General features: G+C 43.0%; 1 protein-coding gene across 1 annotated transcript in view; it reads left to right on the plus strand.

The window, feature by feature from the left end:
- Positions 1-21,429, plus strand: part of COL28A1 (collagen type XXVIII alpha 1 chain) — a 689,953-nt gene that overhangs the window by 246,400 nt on the left and 422,124 nt on the right. Inside the window, exon 15 of the mRNA XM_086941924.1 lies at positions 16,392-16,460. Coding sequence (XP_086798050.1) covers positions 16,392-16,460 — 69 coding nt within the window. The remainder of the gene's footprint in view (positions 1-16,391; positions 16,461-21,429) is intronic.

Here is a 21,429-nt window from a genome sequence, read left to right on the forward strand (position 1 = left end):
CTTTTCACGGATGACATTGCTCTCCTCCTTCTTCCCAACAAGAGCAGGTTTCAAAGTCGTTACAGGCTTTACATCTGTTGTCTCTTTTTCACTTTCATGTCCTACCATGTACGATGTGGTAACTACTGTAATAATAAGGAAAATTACTACTGCTATTAGTGTACCTATTATGCATTTGGCTTTTCGGTTTGGGTTGCCGTTCTCCATGTTATCAAACAGCGTAGCTCTTTCCTTTACGAAGAAAAGTTTCTTTTCAAGTCTTTGGTTTGCTTTATTTGCTTTCTCAGTCTGTAAAGTGCTCTTTATCAACAAAGTCTCTTTTCACAACAATGTCTTTTTCATTTCAGCAATAGACAACCCTAACCCTTCTCCGTCCTCTAAATGTAATCCCTAATTTTATTCTTCTTTCCACTCGGCGCTAGGTTATCTTCTTCTTTATAGCTTACACACAAAAGTCTTTATGCATCTACAATTATTCTCGTACCTGCAGCTTTAATAACATGTTCCAATAGTTCTAAACGAATGACTTTTTCTTCTTGTTCTGGTATTTGATGACCAAAAGTCGGAAACTGTAATCGATTTAGCACTAGATCTTTGATCCGACTCAGGTATGGGGGTATGGGAAGTGTGAAAGTCAGTAACCCCTCAGTCTCGAGTCCAGGCGTCAACATCCATATCTCCACTGCCACAAATGGATCGAGATCGATCACTTTCACTTCTTTCACTCTCCCAGATTTCTGTCCCCAAGACATCTGCTAGATAAGTCCACTCTGGGGTGGCGTACCTTCTGCAGGGCACACGTACCCTTCTCGATCTTCTCGGACTCTCAGAGCCTGAATCCGTAGTTTCTTCTTCTTGATCCGACTCTTCAGAAATCGGGACAAGGGTTCTCTCTTGATTTGCTTTTAAGCTTGGCCTTCTCCTTCTCTCCGGCCAACTAGCTTCGTCACTCCTTGTCCTCCTGCTCCTTGTTCTTGGACTTGTTTCTTGATCATTCACAGCTTGTTCGGTATCTGATTCGAACTCCCAGGTACTCTCTTCTTCTGAGACGACTTCGGTCCCACTGGTGTCCTGACCGTCGTCGGCCTGCTCCGACACAGGATCAGCCTCTTCGATCACCTCTACAGCTTGCCTTTCCCCCTCTGTGGCTTCTCCGCTTTCTGCTGGATTCTCATCCGAGAGAGGAGCTGTTTCTTCCAGAGGTGTTGGCACTCTTCGGGTGTGTGAGGCGTGTATCCAGTTGGGCAAACTTCCACACTTTACTGCAGTGTTCGTAACTAGTATGACTTGGAACAGTCCTCGCCGGCGCACGTCTAGACAGTTCTTCCTGACGTGCTTCTTCACCAGGACCCAGTCCCCCGGACACAGGTCATGGCACAAGTCTTGTGCTGATGGAACCTCTGCAGCCTGGACCTGGAGGGACACAGAATTAATGGCATCAGATAGTCCCTTGCAGTAGTCCAAGATCAAATCGTCTGTGATGTTCAATAGCGCTGCAGTCGGAACCGATGGCAATCTCATAGCTCTTCCCATTAGCACCTCGTGTGGAGACAGACCTGTTTTCCTATCTGGTGTGCTACGTATGCTCATAAGAACCAATGGAAGTGCATCAGGCCAACTCAGGGATGTTGATGAACAAACTTTGGCAAGTCTGGACTTGATTGTACTGTTGATTTGTTCTACAATCCCTGAAGCTTCTGGTTGATAACTGCAATGGAGCTTCTGATCAATACTCAAAGCTGAACATAGCATCTTCACTACTTCGCTATTGAAATGAGTTCCTCTGTCCGATTCCAAAGAGGATGGCACCCCGAACCTCGGTATCAACTCTCTAAGCAACAATTTCGCTACTGTGAGTGTATCGCACCTACGTGTCGGGTAAGCCTCAACCCATCTAGAAAATATACAGACAATCACTAAAACGTATCTGAGTCTATTGCATTGAGGCATTTCAATGAAATCAAGCTGCATTCTATTGAAAGGCCCCCCAGACCTCCCAATGTGACTCACTGTGACTGGTGTTCTCTTTCCTACGTTTAGTTGCTGACAGATCGCACAACGCTGACATACTGCTTCTGCCGCTACTCTAAACTTCGGATTAAACCACGTTTGTCGGAATACTCTCACCATAGCATCTCTACCTATGTGTGCTGATCCATGCAATTTCCTTGCCATTGGACTAACAAGTTCGTTTGGTAAAACGGCTCTCCCATCTGCAGAGATCCAAAAGTTAATTTCACTTTTTGTACATCGAGCTGTCTCCGAGCCCTTTTTCTCATAATCTGGTGCATTTTCCTGAACACATTTCAACTCGTCCCATGTATCTACAGTGTCTAACAACATTGTCAATTCAGTTCTTTCCTGTATTCCTCCCACTTCTACATTGGTGTGAGAATAACCTTGTTCTGCACAGTAACGTGCTACCTCATCAGCATAACGGTTGCCTTGCGACACAAAGTCTACATTCTTCGTGTGCGCGGCACATTTGACAACTGCTATGGCTGTCGGACCTTGCAATGCCTCTAACAATAATCTCACGAATTCTCCATTCCTAATTGGAGAACCCGAGGAGGTCATGTAACCTCTTTGAGACCATAACTGCCCATAGTCGTGAACTACCCCGAAACCATACTGGCTATCGGTGTATATGGTGACTCGAATTTTGTTACCTGCTAAACAGGCACGGGTCAAAGCAATAATCTCAGCTACCTGAGCGGAATGTACTCCTTCCAGGCAGGCGGCTTCCACAACTCTGGTAATTGTACAAACTGCATATGCTGCTCTCAGCTGACCAATATCGTCTCTTACGCATGAACCATCAACAAAGAATATTTCATCGGGGTCAGTCAATGGCTCATCTACGATATCTGGTCTCGGTTTGGTGCATAGTTCAGTCACATCTAGGCAGTCATGATCTGTACAAATTTCATCATCAATATCATTTGGAAGTGGCATCAAAGTTGCAGGATTCAAGACGGAGCATCTTTTTAGGGTCACATTCTCGGCAGCCAATATGACCTGCTCGTAGCGTGTGAGCCTGCTATTCGTCAGATGCTGAGTCTTAGTCCTGGTCATTAACAATTCTACAGAATGCGGTACGTACACCACTAACTGATGTCCCATTACCACACTTTCACATCGTTCAATGCTGACACCCGTTGCAGCTACGGATTTGAGACATCCGGGCAACGCTGCGGCTACTGGATCTAATGTAGCCGAAAAATAAGCAACTGGCCTACGCGCATCTCCGTGTATCTGGGCCAAAACTGCTAAAGCGCAACCCTCTCTTTCGCAGCAGTAAAGCAAGAATGGTTTTGTGTAATCAGGCATTCCTAAAGCCGGGGCACGACATAAGTCCTCCCTCAGCTGCAAAAACGCCATCAAAAAATCTTTGTCCCATGGTACCGGATCATTTACTCCTTTGTGCGTCAGTTGTAGTAAAGGTTTTGCCTTCAGTGAAAAGTTGGCTATCCACTGTCGACAGTAACCGACCATGCCTAGAAACATCCTGACTTCTCGTTGTGTCTTAGGCGCATTCATTTTCATGATCGCCTCTATTCTGTCTGGAGACACCTTCCGCTTTCCCTTTTCAATCCTGTGGCCCAAGTATTGCACTTCGGTCAGACAATACTGCAATTTACTTAGAGACACCTTGTGTCCGTTCTCGGCCAAGTGATTTAACAAGGTGATGGTGTCTACTCTGCAAGCTTCCTCAGTTTCTGACGCAACTAGGAGGTCGTCTATGTACTGGACTAGAACCGAGTTCTTGGGCAGTACTAGACTTTCAAGATTTTTCTTCAGCAGCTGGTTAAAAATCGATGGGCTTTCTGTATACCCCTGAGGGATACGACACCATGTTAAAACGCGATTTTCCAGCTTAAAAGCGAACAAATACTGGCTCTCCTCATCTAAAGGAATCGAAAAGAAAGCCTGGCATAAGTCTATCACGGTGAACCATTCAGCTTGGAACGGTATCTGAAACAATATCACTGATGGATTCGGTACCACTGGACAACATGAAACAACAATATTATTAATCTTTCGTAGGTCCTGCACTATTCTGTATTTTCCACTAGGCTTCTGCAAACCCATAATCGGGGAGTTACATGGTCTTCCCACGATCTCCTTCAGTATTCCCTGTTTAATCATGGATTCGATCACAGGCTTTATTCCTGCAATCGTCTCCGGTGTCAACTTATATTGTGGTATTCTCGGATACTCGGCATTGGGTCTTACCATGATCTTTACTGGCTCTACCCCTTTGATCAATCCTATTTCTTCTCCAGTAAAATCCCACACCTCAGCTGACACTGTTTCCCTCAAATCCTGTGGAAGCTCCTCCACCGTCAAGGTAGGATATAGTTCCACGCATTCCTGCGAGTTTACAACCTTAAAATCGGCATCCTCATCGTTGGTCTGCACCTCTACTCCTTCAGGTGTGCAATGTATTGTGCAATTCAGTTTACACAACAGATCTCTTCCTAACAGACACACAGGGCTAGAATCACAGATTACAAACTGATGTTCATCACTGTAATTCCCTATCTTCACTGATACTGGTTCTGTCAGAGGATTCGTCATCCTCCTGTTTGCGACTCCTACCACCTGGATCGTCTCTCCCGACATTGGCAAACCTGGGACTACCGCTGATCTCAAAGTGGATCGAGTGGCCCCCGTATCCACCAAAAAGGTCGTAGGACATCCAGCTACTTCGGCCTCTACGTATGGTCCTCTCTGATCTACTTCCAGGGCTGCACCTAGAGTACAGTCTTCTTCTCTATTCACTCGTTGCCCTGTAAGAGGATCAATGTAGTAGCATTCTTCTCCTCCTACGAACAATGGCATTTGTCTATAGGTTTTCCCTCCATTTGTAATGCGAGGCGGTTGAGGGAACGGGGCTCGAGGAGTCTGATTCCCCCCTTTGATAAACTTTCCCTTCGGGACTGTTGTTCCCTTTACCATGCTGGGTTGAACCTCATCCTCCTCCTGTTCTAACTCCCCCGTCTCAACATTATAGGGACACTCGCGTCTCCAATGTCCTACCTCGTTACACTGATGGCACCTCGTTGTCTTTTTCAGTGTCGCGATATCTACCCTCGGTCTCGGTCTTTCTTCCTCATCTCTGCTCTGATTATTCTGTTTCTTTACTGGTGTGCCTGTTCCCTGTTGCCGCTGTCCACCCTTTCCAGCTGATTGCATTTGCACCAACATCAGCTTTTCTTTAAGTTTCTTTGCCTTCGAATCTATTTCATCGCTACAGTACCTTGCATACCTCAGAATCTCATCTAACGGTTTGTTCTGCCAACAAATTAAATGCTGTTGAATCATCAGGCTTATGTCTGGCCTCAATCCTAGGATGAACTTCGACACAAACTGTCCTATGTCTTTGGGGTCCATGACATCCAACCCACTATACTGTTTGAATGCTTTCAGCAATCTCTCATAGAACTCGTGAACGGTCTCTTTAGGTTCCTGAGTTGTTCGATCTATCTTAACCCAGTCTATGTCTTGCACTGGCACTTTCTCCTTTAACCATGCTATTACTCTCTCGTACTTTTCCATGACTCTATCTGATGGACCATTCGTCCTGGCATCTCTCGGAGGCTCACAAGCGGGCCATTCGACACTAAGCTTGCATGCCGTCCACAAATCTCCGGGTACTACGATATCAAACAGGGTGTTCAAATCGATCCACAGTACCTTAGAGATCTTCACGAACCTCTCTACCTGCTTGTACCACTCCACGGGGTTCTCTCTGAGTTTTGGAAAGGAATTGGTAAATGCCGCTAAATCCCCCCTACTCCAGGGTACATGCACGTAGCTTCCGTTCGCGATTTCTCGCAAAGGGAAAGCTTCCATTCGCATTAGCTCTCCATCTTGGGACCTCGCAAGTGTACTCCTCCTGACGGATCCCCTCTTAGACCATCTTTCCTCCCATTTATCCAAATCCCTCCATACTCTGATACTCAGGATCAGTTCCTTTATGTGTACTTTCAGCCCAATCGTCCTGCGATCATCCAGATCTTGATCCGTGCAATTTAGCCTATGGTTACCCTGTAATGCTTTAGTTCGTGACATGTCTATCATATACCTGTCCGCTAATTCAGATAATTTTTCATGAGCTGCCCTTGCTTTCCGAGTCACATCCTTAGATAAAAACAGTATTTCATCCGGTTCGTACAGCTCTAACCTTTCTATTGCCACTGTGCCGTCAATTATCTCATCCAAGTCTGATTTTAAACTCGTTACATCAAGCCGTCTTGCTTTTATTTCAGCTCTCAGTACGTCAGTCCTAGGTTGTTCACTCACACCCCTCTCACCTCCACTATGCGCCCTACGTCTAAGCACAGGTGAGTTATGAGGAGTTCTTCTTCCATCTCTTTGTTCCCACCTCTCTAGATCCCAAGCTTTTCCATCTTCCCTTGGGGTATGGTGGAACGTTAACCCATTCCCCATCACTACATTCCGTCTTTTCGGCTCGGTTTCTCTAGATACAATATAAGATCCTCCGTGCTGCTCTGTATCACTGCAAATCCCTTGCTGTCTGGTGTCGCTCAATAGAATGAAGGGTCCTCCACGGTCCTCCATGTTCCCGCGAACTCGTTCGTGATCACCGGATGCATGGCGAGACGTTTCGCGACTCCCTATATTCCCCTGACTTCTTCCATGATCACCGGATGCATGGCGAGACCCTTCACGACTCTCCATGTTCCCGTGATTCCAATGTCGCACGTTTTCTCTCGGGGCATGGTGAGTGCACCTGAAACTATCTCGGTACTCCTGCGTCTTTCGTTCCCCCTCACTAAGGATGACGCGAGGCACTCCCCCACACCCTGCACTCCTGTCGTCGCACATTTGTCTACTGCCACTGGCAGTATGGCAAGTATCTCCTCTGCTTCCTTGACTCCCTCCCTCCCACTCAGGGCTGCTTTCGCCAGCTCCGCAGTGAGAGAGGATCCTGTTATCCTGGTCTCTCCATTCTGCTCCTGTTTCTAATCTTTTATTCTGAGTCTCTTCGGCAGCATCCCATTCTCTCAAATATTCCCTTAATTCCTTATAGGATTTCGGTTTCGGTCCCCTCAGATCCATCTGTCCTCTTTGACCCCCCTGTTCTATCCAGGGACCCGTTGCGGAATCTAGTGGGGTACTCCGACTCATTGGTCCTAGCAACTGCCTCTGGGAATTGACCGTATTATTCCTTCCCTCTATCTCTGCCCTTTCCCTGTCCCATCGTGCCTGTTCCTCCTGCTGGACCCCCTCTGGGTTGTAGATTGACACTATAGGGCCTATGGTAACAGGTACTTGTAAAGCGTCGGGCATTTGATACGACCTTGCATGCTGTGTTTCTGGCACCTTCTGGACCACGAATCTTCCCACTACTCTCTGTTCGGGACTAGATTGAGGTACTTCCTCACCTTTCTTGGCATCCCACTCTGTTACTGGGAGCGATTTATATTCCCCCCATCTAGCTCCGTCCCCTTGCTGTAATGCAGGACTTTTGGCTTCTCTGTTGTACGGAGGTGGTCTATCTGTTAATAGTCTCTCTATCAGATCTTCATCTGGCTCGCTATCCTCATCTTCTTCTAGAGGTTTCTTTTCTCCCATAGCTTCTAGCATTGTGAACAGTTTGTCTGCTTCTATCTTTTGCACCCTCCACTTTTTAGCTTCATCGTCCCATTTAGCATCCTGCACTGCTTTTACCGATCGCCTCACTCTTTCCTGGCGTCTCTTTAAGCTCTTTTCGTGTGCTGCTCTAAACCATGCACTAAGGGCTTCGAACTGTGTTGGCCTCGGTAGAGGTCTTGTTGCTAGCATTACCGCTTTCAGTTGGTTCAATACTTCCAACTTAAACGTCCCGTATCTTGGAAACGTCAGTTCCTTATTCCCTTCTGTTAGCTTATTCCACTCGGAGATCCATAATATCGAGTGTAAGCCTACATTCACTGCCATATGATAAGCTGGTGTGCCTTCTGGTGGAGCTTCTTCTCCGGCATACAAGTTTCTTCTATCTCTCTTAAAGATCGCCCTTAAACGCTTAAAACACTTCATTTTCGATAATCTACGATTTTCCTCTATTCTCTTCCTTATTTACGTCCCGATGACAAACCAACCAATCCCTACGCGGCTCTCGCTAATCGGCCTATCCCAGCGCGACTCTACGCTGACCGACCAATCTCAGCGCGGCTCTACGCTGACGTCACTCGTCCCCTCTGCAGCAGTTCCCCTCCTTTCTCAACTCGTCTCACGATCTTGCATGCGTTTTCATTCATACGCTGAAAAATGACTACTTCCGTCCAAGCGATCACTTTTCTCTGACTGTACGGCCACAGTCTAACTGTAATTGTCACCTCAACTGACGAAACGTCTTTCCTCTCACGGTCAGACGCTCGCCTTAACTGATAGGTTACTTACACACAGTAAACGTACGACCAGCGTCCGTTACTCATACACTCACTCTTACGCTCCCCCTATCATCGGTCCTACGGGCGATCAATGGTACCTCATGACCCCCTTTACAATGGTGAACAATTACTCTGGGTGTTCGATACACCCGAACCACTTAAGCTCTCCTTGAACTTAAGATTTTATCCGGTTGCGCGCGCTCACAACCTTCCCTCAATCACACTACAGGCATTCAACTCCGCTTGACATTACAACACAAGTACAACACAAAATACCGCAATCTTACAACGCATGACCCTTATACTCACTCTCGACCGACTCTGCTGCTTTTCTCTCGACGCACCGTCAGCACCTTCTTCGGCAGGGATTCTTCTTCTGGTCGTCGATGACTAGGGACCTTGGGGTAATCTAGACCTGACCTAGGTTGTCTTCCTCAAGAAGAAAACCATCTTTCTCTGCTACCAACTGCGGGGAATGAGATTTTGATACCCTTTTTGATCACTCAGATTCTAATCTCATTCATCAATTTGGATCGGTTATTTTCTGTCATTGAGTAAAAGACAAACCCCGCATAGGTTAGATAAACCCCATAAACTGACGCAAATCTGAAGGACCACTTACGACTGTCGAAGTTTTAAAAGTTTAATATAAAATCAAGAAAAGTTGCATATACAATCCTCTCAGGATAAGATTCAATAAGTATACAGGAACTAGAAGGAATATAAATTCCCTAAAGAACCTCAGTCTACAAAAGAGTACAATTAAAGTCAATTCAAGAATCAGCAGATTAAAAGCATCGACACAATGTGGTCCCGTTGCGTCATCTACAAAAAGAATAAACAAGTTAATTCTGTCCCTACTCTGTACTATGTGACTTCCCTTACTTCGCAAGTTCCTTACCTAAAAAGGTGTCAGCAGTTTGACTTCCAAAGAAGTTCAAACTCTCTTAACCCTTAATGGTAACCTATGTCGAGAAGCAGTACCCTCTCTGCCTACCCATCCGCTCTCTAAGGGTCCTCGGCCTACTGCTCTCTTGCGCTCTGATCTCTCTCAGCGCTCGCTCCTCAGACCATCTGCTCTGAGCTCCTGCTAACTTGCTATCAGGCCATCTGTGCTATCTTCTCCCCGGGGTGCTGTCCCTAAATACACAATCACAGTATGGGTGGAACGCCTCTTCGACGCCCACCACGTACTTTCCCCATGATGTCATTCTTTGCTCTTTCCATGGCTTCATCTCTTCGCGTCGTCCGTTAAGTTGACCCTTCTCCTTAGACGCCATCTTCGTCTTCTTGCTGGTGACTTCATTCGACATTTCATTTGACACTTTCGGAGCAAAAGTCTATCACCTCAGCAGAACTCTACTCTTTACGACTGTATTCGTAACCTTAGTTGGTCCTGTGAACGGTCATTTCTAAACAAGACTCGAATTCCAAGCGTCTCTTATCACGTTTAGGCCATAAACTTCGTCCAGCATTGTCACCTTAAATCTAGCAAGACCTTTGACTCTTGTCTCGCACATTCAGATCAAGGCTATTCACGACTCCTGTGAGCCCACTAAATTACATACAGCGGACTACACTCCTGCGAACTCTTGGTCAGTTAGGTTAAAATCACATATGACTAAACCTTTTCTAACATTCCTACAAAAGCTTTCTACACAGTATAACCTTTAACACACATTTATATATAATCGAATTTAGCAAATCGTTTGCTTATAAGTGAATACATTCTACATATAACGCAACATTTATTCTCGTGCTTACATCGTGCTATACATTCTCTACACATTTCGTTACTTTTACGTTTCGCCGTTTTCTCTGTTTCATGATTACACACGTCTATTTAGTTTTGCACGTTCTACTATTCTTAAGCATTACTATACATTTCTATATTAGCCCACTATGTATACGGGCCTTCCTAATTCTAATGCATATTAGAGTAAATACAGAATACATTTCCTATTACTTCGATTACATCGGCTAACTTATACACTACAAGTGTTAACTTCACGTTATAAATTCTACGTTTATGCGATATGCTTGTGAATATGGTTCAGATATACGTTTTATTCAAATTGCGCTCTCTCACCGGAATAACGAAGAGTGAACAACGAAGAGGGCTGAACCACGAAGGTAACATCCACGAACGATGGAACAACAAAGGATAGAACCACAACTTTTAGAACACTGGAGCATGCTAGGAAAACAATTAAAAGGGTAGATGTGGGGTATGGGGGGGCTCCAACACAAATAAAAAATAAATAAAATATATATAGTAAAAAAAACGTGGAAGATTAAAATCGTAATAGATTAAAATCAAATACAGCAAAGGTTGTTGAAGAAATTAGTTTTAAAAAAATTACCGGTTTTTGTCAGGAGATGGCAGTGTTGCTTTCATTTTAAAAATTGTAAAAGCATAAGATTCACGAACAGAATATGGAATTAAATCTAAAAATGTCGTGGTTTAGGGAGTAGTGGTTTAAAATGTAGTGGTTAAGAAAAAGTTGTGGTTTACCCTTCGTTGTAAAAGAAGTCGTGGTTTAGGCAGTAGTTGTTAAGTCATACAATCCTTTCCTACAGCTCTACGCAACTCCATAATCTGGCACCTGCCCCTAGTTGTATACCTTTTAGCCCATATACTGTAGGCCTCCTAGGAAACAAGAGTTCATCCTGTAATTTCAACACTAATTATAGTGAGCAATCCTCCTCACGTCATTCTGAGCTACACCCTCGGATTAAGGAAGCCTTGAGTAATGCCTGCTCCCTCCCAAAACATGCTAATAACATACATGACACTCTGTTACAAACAACGCTTCAAAACATTTGTCACAGAGACTTGTCTTACCGATTCCTCGGGTCAGGACATTTGGTCAGCAGTACCGAAGAGGTTTAAAAGTGTAAGGGAAGACAGAGATACGGGCAGAGGGGAAGGCCTTGTCATTATCTATAAGGATTGTTATACTCTGACCCAGTTGCCCCATATGGAATTGGAGGGGGCGGAGATATTAGGGTTCTCCCTCTCATCTAAACAATCTATATCCGGGGTCCTTATATTCAGACCTCCTGGCATTTCTGAAGAGTTTGCATCCTCTTTATGTGAAGTCTTTTCTCCTCTGACCCTCATATATGCACATTGTGTCCTTCTGGGGGACTTTAACTTACATATGGATTGCAATCAGGTATAAGAAAGCTAAAAACTCCTGGAGAACTTAGCAGCTATGGGCCTTACACAAACCATCCTTGCCCCTACTCACCTGGCTGGTCACACGCTAGACCAAATCTTCACTTTAATACCTCTTGAAGCTGACTCTCCTATTCCTCTGGTCTGGAATAACCACTATATGCTTAGGTTTAGATCGGCAAAAGTTTGTAATTTCCTCCTAAGAAATGCAACTTACCCTGCACGGTAAGAGCTTCTATCAAAATTAAACCGGAATTATTAAACAACAGGCTTGATGCTGCTAAGCCCTCTCCCACTGGCAATATCAGTGAAGATGTAAGCCAGATTGATAACTAGATTGAGTCTACCTGTGAAGCCCTAGCACCAGAAACTAATACCCAATATTGCTCGAAAGTGCCCAGCCCCTGGTTCATCCCCTCTCTCAAAAGAGCAAAACTAGCCTGTAAACATAAAGAGAGACTACGGAGGGTAAAGTACTGCCAAGAAGCCAAAGCTGACTATAAAGCAGATTTAAGGAAGTATTATAGAGAAATTAAGTTAGCCAGAAAATCCTACTTTAAGTCTAAAATTCTAAAGGCAGGAAACCCCTCTGGAGAAATATTCAAAATTGTTAAATCCTTTTCCTCTCCCAAAGTAGGCTCTAATCAGAAACCTCCATCCCTGGAATGGTGCGAGACACTCTCCTTGTTCTTTCGGGAAAAAATTGATACCATTCTGCCAATCCTCCAATCCTCCCAGTGCGGGAAATGACATACTGGAATTTGGCATGGATACTGCTGTTCTGAATGTGATAGGTAACCAGGAAGAGCCTGGCCATGACCCAATCATCAATGATGGAGTGCACTCTCTGAACTCTTTCTCTCCTATCCCCTTGGATGATTCCCTGGGTGCCTTAAAATGTCTCAAATCAGGTTCCCCGCTGGACCCGGACGCCTCCTTTATTCTTGCCTTGGGGGCAGAGGCTATTAACCCGCTTATGAATCAGATACTGAATATTTCTCTTGCGTCAGCCACCCTACCTACCAAATGGAAACACGTGAAGGTTATCCTGCTGCTCAAAAAACCCCAGGAAGACCCCTCTGACACATCCAACCATAGGCCAACTTCCCTCCTTCCTGCCTTCTCTAAAGTTCTAGAGAAACATGTGAAACAGCAATTATCATCATACCTTGACAGGAACTGCCTACTACATGCCAGCCAATCAGGCTTTTGACCTAATTACAGTACAGAAACAGCGCTGTTGGAGATAGTTGACTCTATCCGATTTGGTCTGGAAGTGGGTAACAGGGAGATGCTGGTCCTGTTACACCTATCGCCGCTTTCGATATGACCTTGCAACATATTCTCCTGACCTGTCTCCACTCAATTGGCATTAAGGGGCTGGCCTGGAAATGGCTGCCATCTTTCTTCAAGGGGAGGGGACAGGAGGTATGGTGCCATCCCTACTTGGCCACTTCCCACAATCTGAAGGTTGGTGTTCCCCAGGGTGCTGCCCTGAGCCCGACTCTGTTCAATATCTCCTCACGGCTCTGGCTACTTTGGCAGAATCCTTAGGGGCAAATGGTGTCTATTGCAGATGACACCCAACTGCTGTTCATGTGGAAGAAGAACAAGCCCTGCCCAGGCAAGTTAATTAGGTCAGCAGCGGTATTTGGGTGGCTGTCCGTGAATAGACTTAGATGTAATGCGGGAAAGACGGAGCCGCTCTTCTTTGGCTCAGATGCAGAGACACCCTTGCAGTCCTTCTGGCCACTGGATGCTCCCCCCCAGTGTCAACGGTAGGTGGTGAAAAACTTGGACTTTAAATTTGATAGTCAACTGCTAATCCATACCCAAGTAAACTCAGTAGTGGGCACCTGCTTTGCCCTCTTGCGTCTTCTGAGGTTTTTGTTCCTATTGTCCTTGGCGGCCAGACAAGTGATCCATGCCCTGATCATATCACGTCTTGACTATGGGAACGGCCTTTACTTAGGCATGCCTGATGGATAGGCTTCAGCTGGCCCAGAATGGAGCAGCTCAAACTATTTTCGAGCTCCCCCGGGATGCTCAAATACCCAGCCTTTTTAGGAGTATTCACTGGCTGCTAGTGAGTAAAAAGATTATTTTCAAGAGACTGCTTGTGACTCTCAAAGCCTTTTACGGAATGGCCCTGCCTATCTGAAACACAGGATCTCGTTCTATGCACCACAGAGGAATCTCCGCTCCGCAAATCTTTTCCTAGCTAGTACCCCACGTATCAAAAAGGCCCGGTCCGGGGGAAAGGCCCTCCCTTCCTGGGCCCATCCCTTTGGAACAAACTGCCTCTGACCCTTAAAAGCATCAAGTCAACGGCGTTGTTCCGGTAGAAGATGAAAACTTGGCTTTTTCCTGCCCTTAGGTCCTTCTTGCCGCAGCTGTCACTTTTCGGCAACCAGCTCCAGGACAATCCTTGGAGTAGCAGCTGCGCTTTATAAATACCCCTACATAGATATAGACATAGGCTTTAGGCTAACTTTAATAGAGGTATAGTTGTATATGGGGAGAAGGATTCAGGTATCAGCGGTACCAGGGTATCAGAAGGACATATGTAAACTAGGATATCAGTAGGGGTAAAGGTAAGAGAGTATAGGCAGCAGTGAATGGACTAGGTTGTAAATGGGGAACACATAGTAGAGAATAGGTATATTAGGGTATTAGTATATATATTAAGGTATAGGGAAGAGAAGCAAGATTGACTAGGTGATAGAGTAGAGAAGCTAGAAAATAGGCAGGAATAGGTACGGATTGATGCACAAGGGTATAGGAAGGGTAGAGGCATCAAGAAATACGCAGTGGTATAGTTATTACTATATAGCGTAAGGTAGGTATACTCGGTATGGGTGCTGTAAAGGTTCTACAGGGTGGAGGTACTGTGATATTGGTAGGAATAGACGTTCTAGGACATAGGAAGAATAGAAGCACTAGGGTTTAGTTAGGGTGGAGAGATGTCAGTCTAGGCAGAATATTTAAACAAGGGTGTAGTCTAAGCTAAAGGACCAACGTAAACATAGTTGACGAAGAAGGTGAGAGGGAACGATTTAGGATTAAGAAGAGGTTTTATGACTAGAAGAGGAGAGTAAATAGGGCATGGCCCTTGTTGGTTCCTCCTCACAGACTAGACAGAGAGGGTGGACAGGAAGAGGAGACAGAGGGGATTTTTTTTTGTATAACGAAGAATTACTAAGTCCTAAATATCTTTGTGTTATACCTATTTTTTTTTAAATGAAACAGCTAGGTGTATTTCACACAATAAAATACAAAGGTGCATTTTAGGAAATGGCGTTTCTAGATCTGATTAACAGTATTTTGCAGAGAAAGGTATTTATTTGTAGCATTCATAAAGACTGGTTAACAGGCCCGGACTGGCCGTTGAGGGCACCGGGCAATCCCCCGGTGGGCCGCATGGTTGGGGGCCGGTTTTGGGCCCCTGGGGGCCGTTTTTGTTACAGGGCCGTTATGCTGCAAAAACGGCCCTGTAACAAAAACGGCCGAAAACCGGCCCTGTCACAGAGCACGGTCGCACCTCTCCCCCCTCCCTCCGGGAGGGGAGGGGGGCCGGCCGAGCACTTTGCCAGGGCCGGTTCTGGTTCCCAGTCCGGCCCTGCTGGTTAAAGAAGCACTTGTGAGCGTGAATTACTTAATTGTGCTTTTCCCAGTTATCTGTACATAAGTACACCCCTGATGTCTACGAGGTGGGTGTTGCTGAGGCACGTCTACTCAATGGTCTATAATTGCAAAGCTAATGAGGGAAGCACGCGCAGTCTTATTATAATTTTGCACTGTTTTCCCACACCTTCAGCACATCTAGCGTACATCTAACCCGTCCCTGAATACTCCAAGTGTAAGTGATGCAAAGAGTGTGGGAATGTTCACCAGTATTCTCTTATTGTATACTGTGTGTAGGAAGGAAAAGCATTTCAGGAAATATATCTTTCATGATGAAAATTAAGAGAAAAATATTAAGATTAGGGAAAAAAAGTTTAGGGGCAGAGGTATAACTGAGCTATATTTGCTAGTTCTATTAACCTATTGCTTAATTTACAAAAGGACAGTTTAGGCATAGTTAGGCCATAGAATTTACAAACACCTACTCGTAAATTCCAAAAATGTGTAGCCGTAAGCATGTGTTACGTAATTTACAACTCGTGTTGTCACTTCGCCCTGCCTTGTACTAATCTCTGGAAATGTACTGGTGAGTCATGGACTTGTGAGAGTGTTTGCTGTCTACAGTGCTCTGTGGATAAAAATGTCAGTTAAGCGTTTAACGTTGGACTCCTTAGTAACTAAAATAATTTTTTTTACCCATATCTCATAAGACATGTGGTCGTACAGATGTGAAATCTCACGTGCATCATAGCATTGTAAGCATTGCAGGGAAGGTGTTTGACAAGACAGATGCATACGAGCTGTGTTCCGGTTATGAGTAAATGTAAACCCCTGACTGGGAGTGTGTGTCTCGTTGATATCAGAAGAACTCTGGGGTATATTATCAAGAAACGATGTTAACATTATCGCCGCTTTAGCGGGAGAAAACTGCAGCTAAAGCGGCGATAATGGGCTTGAAAATGTGAATTTCCATAGAAGACCATATTCTGGTGTGAACATGGGCTTCTATGGGGATTCTCTTCGGCGTATTATGAAGCCCATTATCGCCGCTTTAGCGTCAGTTTTCTGCCGCTAAAGCGGCAATAATGTTAACGCCGTGCTGGATAATATGCCCCTTTGTGTGTCTGCCCGTGAGGGCGTGTCTCCTTTCAATGCAGTCAATGCACATCTTTCTTATATTTCAGGGTGAAAAGGGCTCCGAGGGGCCCTCGGGTCCTGTTGGATCACCAGGCCCAGCAGTAAAGGGTGATAAGGTAACGTAGTACACACGACTTGCCACTCTTACAGGGCAGCAATAGTGTTTTCTTGTTATAATTGGTGTGGTTATGTATGGTGGAAAGGTGCAAATTTTAACATAAAATGAATATGATGGGGGAATGACATGCATTAGTGTTTGTGTGTACTGAAATCTTACTTAGTCAAAGTGATGCTAAGGACTTGGGAAATTTGATTATTTTATGGCATATCTGGTGGAGTAAACATTACCACTCGGTGCAGCACATTTTGAAATGAGTTTTCTGTACTTTGAGCCGTTATCAACACATATGAATATTTTATAATAAATAGTGCTGTGGATCACATAATGCACATGCAGGGAGGAAGCAATAATTTTACAGTAAGTTATGCATGGGATATGCCATTAACAGACATTTAAGCGGATGCAGGTATATAAAAGCATGCATTTGGTGGAGGGACAATGGAAAAAGACTTGGAAAAAAACTAAACTGTGAATCAAACAGGGGTCACAAATCACGAAGCTAAGCCCTTCAAGAGAAATTGAATTGAAGTGGTGGCAAGAGTTCCAGGGTTAATTATCGGTCTAAGTCGACAGTGTTGTATTCATTGGCAGGCAGTCACACAATGGGTGCTATACTGTGCTGAGAGTTATGTATCAATGGGGTAACCCGAAATGCTACCAGACCCGGGTAGAAATAGCAGTATAGAAAACAAATGGTCACAGTAGCAACAATTTTTAGAAAAGGAATAAATGACATTCACAACGTTAATTTAAACATACTCTGCATTTGATGCGATTTATTTTCAAAGCATTAAAGCATTAATCACATTTGTTTAGGCAATCAAGTTGCTCTAGCGTCATGAATACTCATGTAATCAAAAAGTGCTCTAGTGTAAGGGAGGGTTAGGTAGGAGTGTTGGGTTCATAGAGGAACTTGAATGCCTAAACAAATGTGCTTAATGCTTTGAAAATAAATCGCATCAAATGCAGAGTATGCTTAAATTGACGCTGTGAATGTAATTTATTCCTTTTCTAAAAATTGTTGCTACTGTGACCATTTGTTTTCTATACTGGGTTTAGTGGGCTTCTGGTTTGGTCCATAGCAGAGGCGGTACTGTCAGAGGAGAAAAACACATACACTGCCTGTGCTAGTCTTACTCCTGGGCCAGGGAACATAAATTCACGTGGATAAGACCTCAACCTATAAGTGGGAATTGGGTCGTTTGCGAAGCCCTCTATTTTCATCGTGATGTAGAGCGAGGCTTTCATTCTGAGGCCATCTCTACATTTCTCTATTACATTGACTCAGCAGTGGCGCTATTGTGGAGCGCAACGACATGGCTATGCCTCTTCTGACCAACAGCAACGCAATGTCCAAAAATGTTTTTCCCACCTTATTTAGGTTCAGGTGACTGAAAATCCCTAACATGCATTATATCGGTGAATGTAGTTTAGCACAACATTCTGGAACATGATCGAGTTTCTGCATGTATGATATTGAGCCTTTTGGGAGCCAGGTATGTTCTGTGAGTGTAATTATTTGGATATTCTTAAAACAGAAATTCTAGATACTTTGAGTGCATTCTAGTGTTCGCTTCCAGTTCCAGACACACAATTCTGTTTGCATGCCCTTGTCCCATTTGCATCTGTCTCTGTCTAAAGTGCTCTGTGCATCCATGCCATTGTCTGGCTGCTCTCGCTCAGACTGAGTAGTAGCTCATGGGTTTGAAGTTCGTCCTCCTCCAATTCCCCAAAATGTACATTATGAAGTGATGAAATGATGTAGATTTAGAAAGTGCACAAATACCAAAGGCATCAGGGCGCTAAAGAGGGGAGAGCTCCAGAGACAAAGACAGAGGAAAGGACTACTATCCCTAGGAAAATCACTGGCCAAGAATGAATGAGTGAAAAGCCAGGTCTTCAATGCTTTCTGAAATGTGTTATGTCCTGAAGAACCCTGATATCGTGTGGAAGAGAATTCCAAAGTTTTTCTGCGGCCACGAAAAAGCCCTACCACCCCACGTGGTCTTTTTAAAGGATCACTGACATAATATCGACTGACAGAATATCGACTTGCAAAAATATTGAGGAAAAAATATCTACAGACAAAATATCCAGTTTGTATCTACAAACAGGTAAGTACAAAAATATCGAGTACAAAATATCGTTTAAAAATTATAGTTTTAAAAAATATCGAGTTTATTAAAAACAGTGTTAAATTAAATTAAAATTAAAAATGAATTACTAAAATATACTTAAAAATACTTAAATTAACTTATAATAATTAAATAATTAATGAAAGTTATAAAAAAAAATTACAATCATATTTATTAAAACATATATATATATTAACATAATATAATGAAATAATATCCAATATTATTACCGTACGATAGCAGAAGTGTAAAAAATACTATTCCCACTCCACAGAGTGCAACTGTGGGGAAAGCGTTGGATAGCGTAGGGGTATAAATTACTATTCCCACTCCAGTGGGTGCAACAGTGAGGAAAGCGTTGGATAGCGTAGGGGTAAAAATTACTAATCCCACTCCAGTGGGTGCAACAGTAGGGAAAGCGTTGGATAGCGTAGGGGTTAAAATTACCATTCTCACTCCAGTGAGTGCTACAGTAGGGAAAGCGTTGGATAGCGTAGGGGTAAAAATTACTATTCCCACTCCAGTGGGTGCAACAGTAGGGAAAGCGTTGGATAGCGTAGGGGTAAAAATGAGTATTCCCACTCCAGTGGGTGCAACAGTAGGGAAAGCGCTGGATAGCGTAGGGGTAAAAATTACTATTCCCACTCTAAAGAGTGCAATAGTAGGGAAAGCATTGGATAGCGTAGGGGTTAAAATTACTATTTCCACTCCAAAGAGTGCAACAGTAGGGAAAGCGTTGGATAGCGTAGAGGTAAAAATTACTATTCCTACTCCAGTGAGTGCAACAATAGGGAAAGCGTTGGATAGCGTAGGGGTTAAAATTACTATTCCCACTCCAAAGAGTGCAACAGTAGGGAAAGCGTTGGATAGCGTAGGGGTAAAAATTACTATTCCCACTCCAGTGGGTGCAACAGTAGGGAAAGCGTTGGATAGCGTAGGGGTAAAAATTACTATTCCCACTCCTGTGGGTGCAACAGTAGGGAAAGCGTTGGATAGAGTAGGGGTAAAAATTACTATTCCCACTTCAAAGAGTGCAACAGTAGGGAAAGCGTTGGATAGCGTAGGGGTTAAAATTACTATTCCTATTCCAAAGAGTGCAACAGTAGGGAAAGCGTTGGAAAGGTAGAGGTAAAAATTACTATTCCCACTCCAGTGAGTGCAACAGTAGGGAAAACGTTGGATAGCGTAGGGGTTAAAATTACTATTCCCACTCCAAAGAGTGCAACAGTAGGGAAAGCGTTGGATAGCGTAGGGGTAAAAATTACTATTCCCACTCCAGTGGGTGCAACAGTAGGGAAAGCGTTGGATAGCGTAGGGGTAAAAATTACTATTCCCACTCCAGTGGGTGCAATAGTAGGGAAAGCGTTGGATAGCGTAGGGATAAAAATTACTAATCCCACTCCAAAGAGTGCAACAGTAGGGAAAGCGTTGGATAGCGTAGGGGTTAAAATTACTATTCCCACTCCAAATAGTGCAACAGTAGGGAAAGCGTTGGATAGCGTAGAGGTAAAAATTACTATTCCTACTCCAGAGAGTGCAACAGTAAGGAAATTAAATACTTCATATATTATTTCAATAAATATAAATTAATATGTATAAAAAAATAATTAAAAGTTATTACGAATTTAATATAATATAATAATTAATCAATTAAAATGACAAATTAAATTTAATTATTACAATTATTTAACTATTAATACTAATTAATTACAAATTAACAATTAATAATTTAAGATTTAAACATTAATTTACAATAAATTCAAATTAAATACAATTAAATCAATTGATTTATTTAATTAATTATAAATAAATTAGTTCCCAACCTATTCCCCTTAAACCCACAACCCGCTACAGAAAATACATTAGTAAAATTAACATAATTGGCAATTATTCAATTAAATTAAATTAATTGGCAATTAAAATTGTATCATTTACACATTAAAACTTAATTAACAATTAATTATAAATAAATAAAAAATATTATTTTTACATATTTAATTAATTATAATTAAATTACTTCCCACCCTATTCCCCTATAAACCCACAACCCGCTACAGAAAATAAATTAGTAAAATTACCATAATTAGCAATTAATCAATTAATTAAAATTAATTGCCAATTAAAATTTAAATCATTACCAAATATAAATAAAATAACAATTAATTAAAAATTAATACAAATACATACATTTACATATTTAATCAATTATAATTAAATTACTTCCCACCCTATTCCCCTATAAACCCACAACCCGCTACAGAATTAAATTACGCAAAAAATAAAAAACACAAAATTCATTACTTTTAAATTATTTATAACATAAATACACACTTTTAACACATATAATAACATATAAAACACTATAAAAATTGGATATTATAAAAAATCGATAATTTTAACAATCTATATTATTTACTTCGATATTTTAACTAGCTATATTTTTTACATTCGATATTTCATTACTTACCTTAAAAACAATATTTTTGCTGTCTATATTCTTTCCAGTCGATATTTTGTCCAATCTATATTTTATACACAATATTATGTCCAAACGATATTTTGGACTCAATATTTTGTCTGTTTACCCTTTTTAAATGTAGGCACAACTACAAGGTTGTAGTTAGCCGGGTGAAGATGTCTGGTGCAATCAAAGAGTAGGAAGTGACAGGCAATCTGTCTTCCTAAGTCAGTTGCTGAAGTGTTTTCAATACCCCGAACGAGTCACAGTCACTTACTGTCGCTATTTCCACTCTCTTCCAGGCCATGAGTTGCTTAGTTTTAAAATGACCGTGGGGCCTTGGTAGTCCCACCCAGAGGAGGGCCGGGGTT

The sequence above is a fragment of the Lissotriton vulgaris genome, chromosome 10 (genome assembly GCF_964263255.1).
Source record: "Lissotriton vulgaris chromosome 10, aLisVul1.2, whole genome shotgun sequence".
Taxonomy (NCBI): domain Eukaryota; kingdom Metazoa; phylum Chordata; class Amphibia; order Caudata; family Salamandridae; genus Lissotriton; species Lissotriton vulgaris.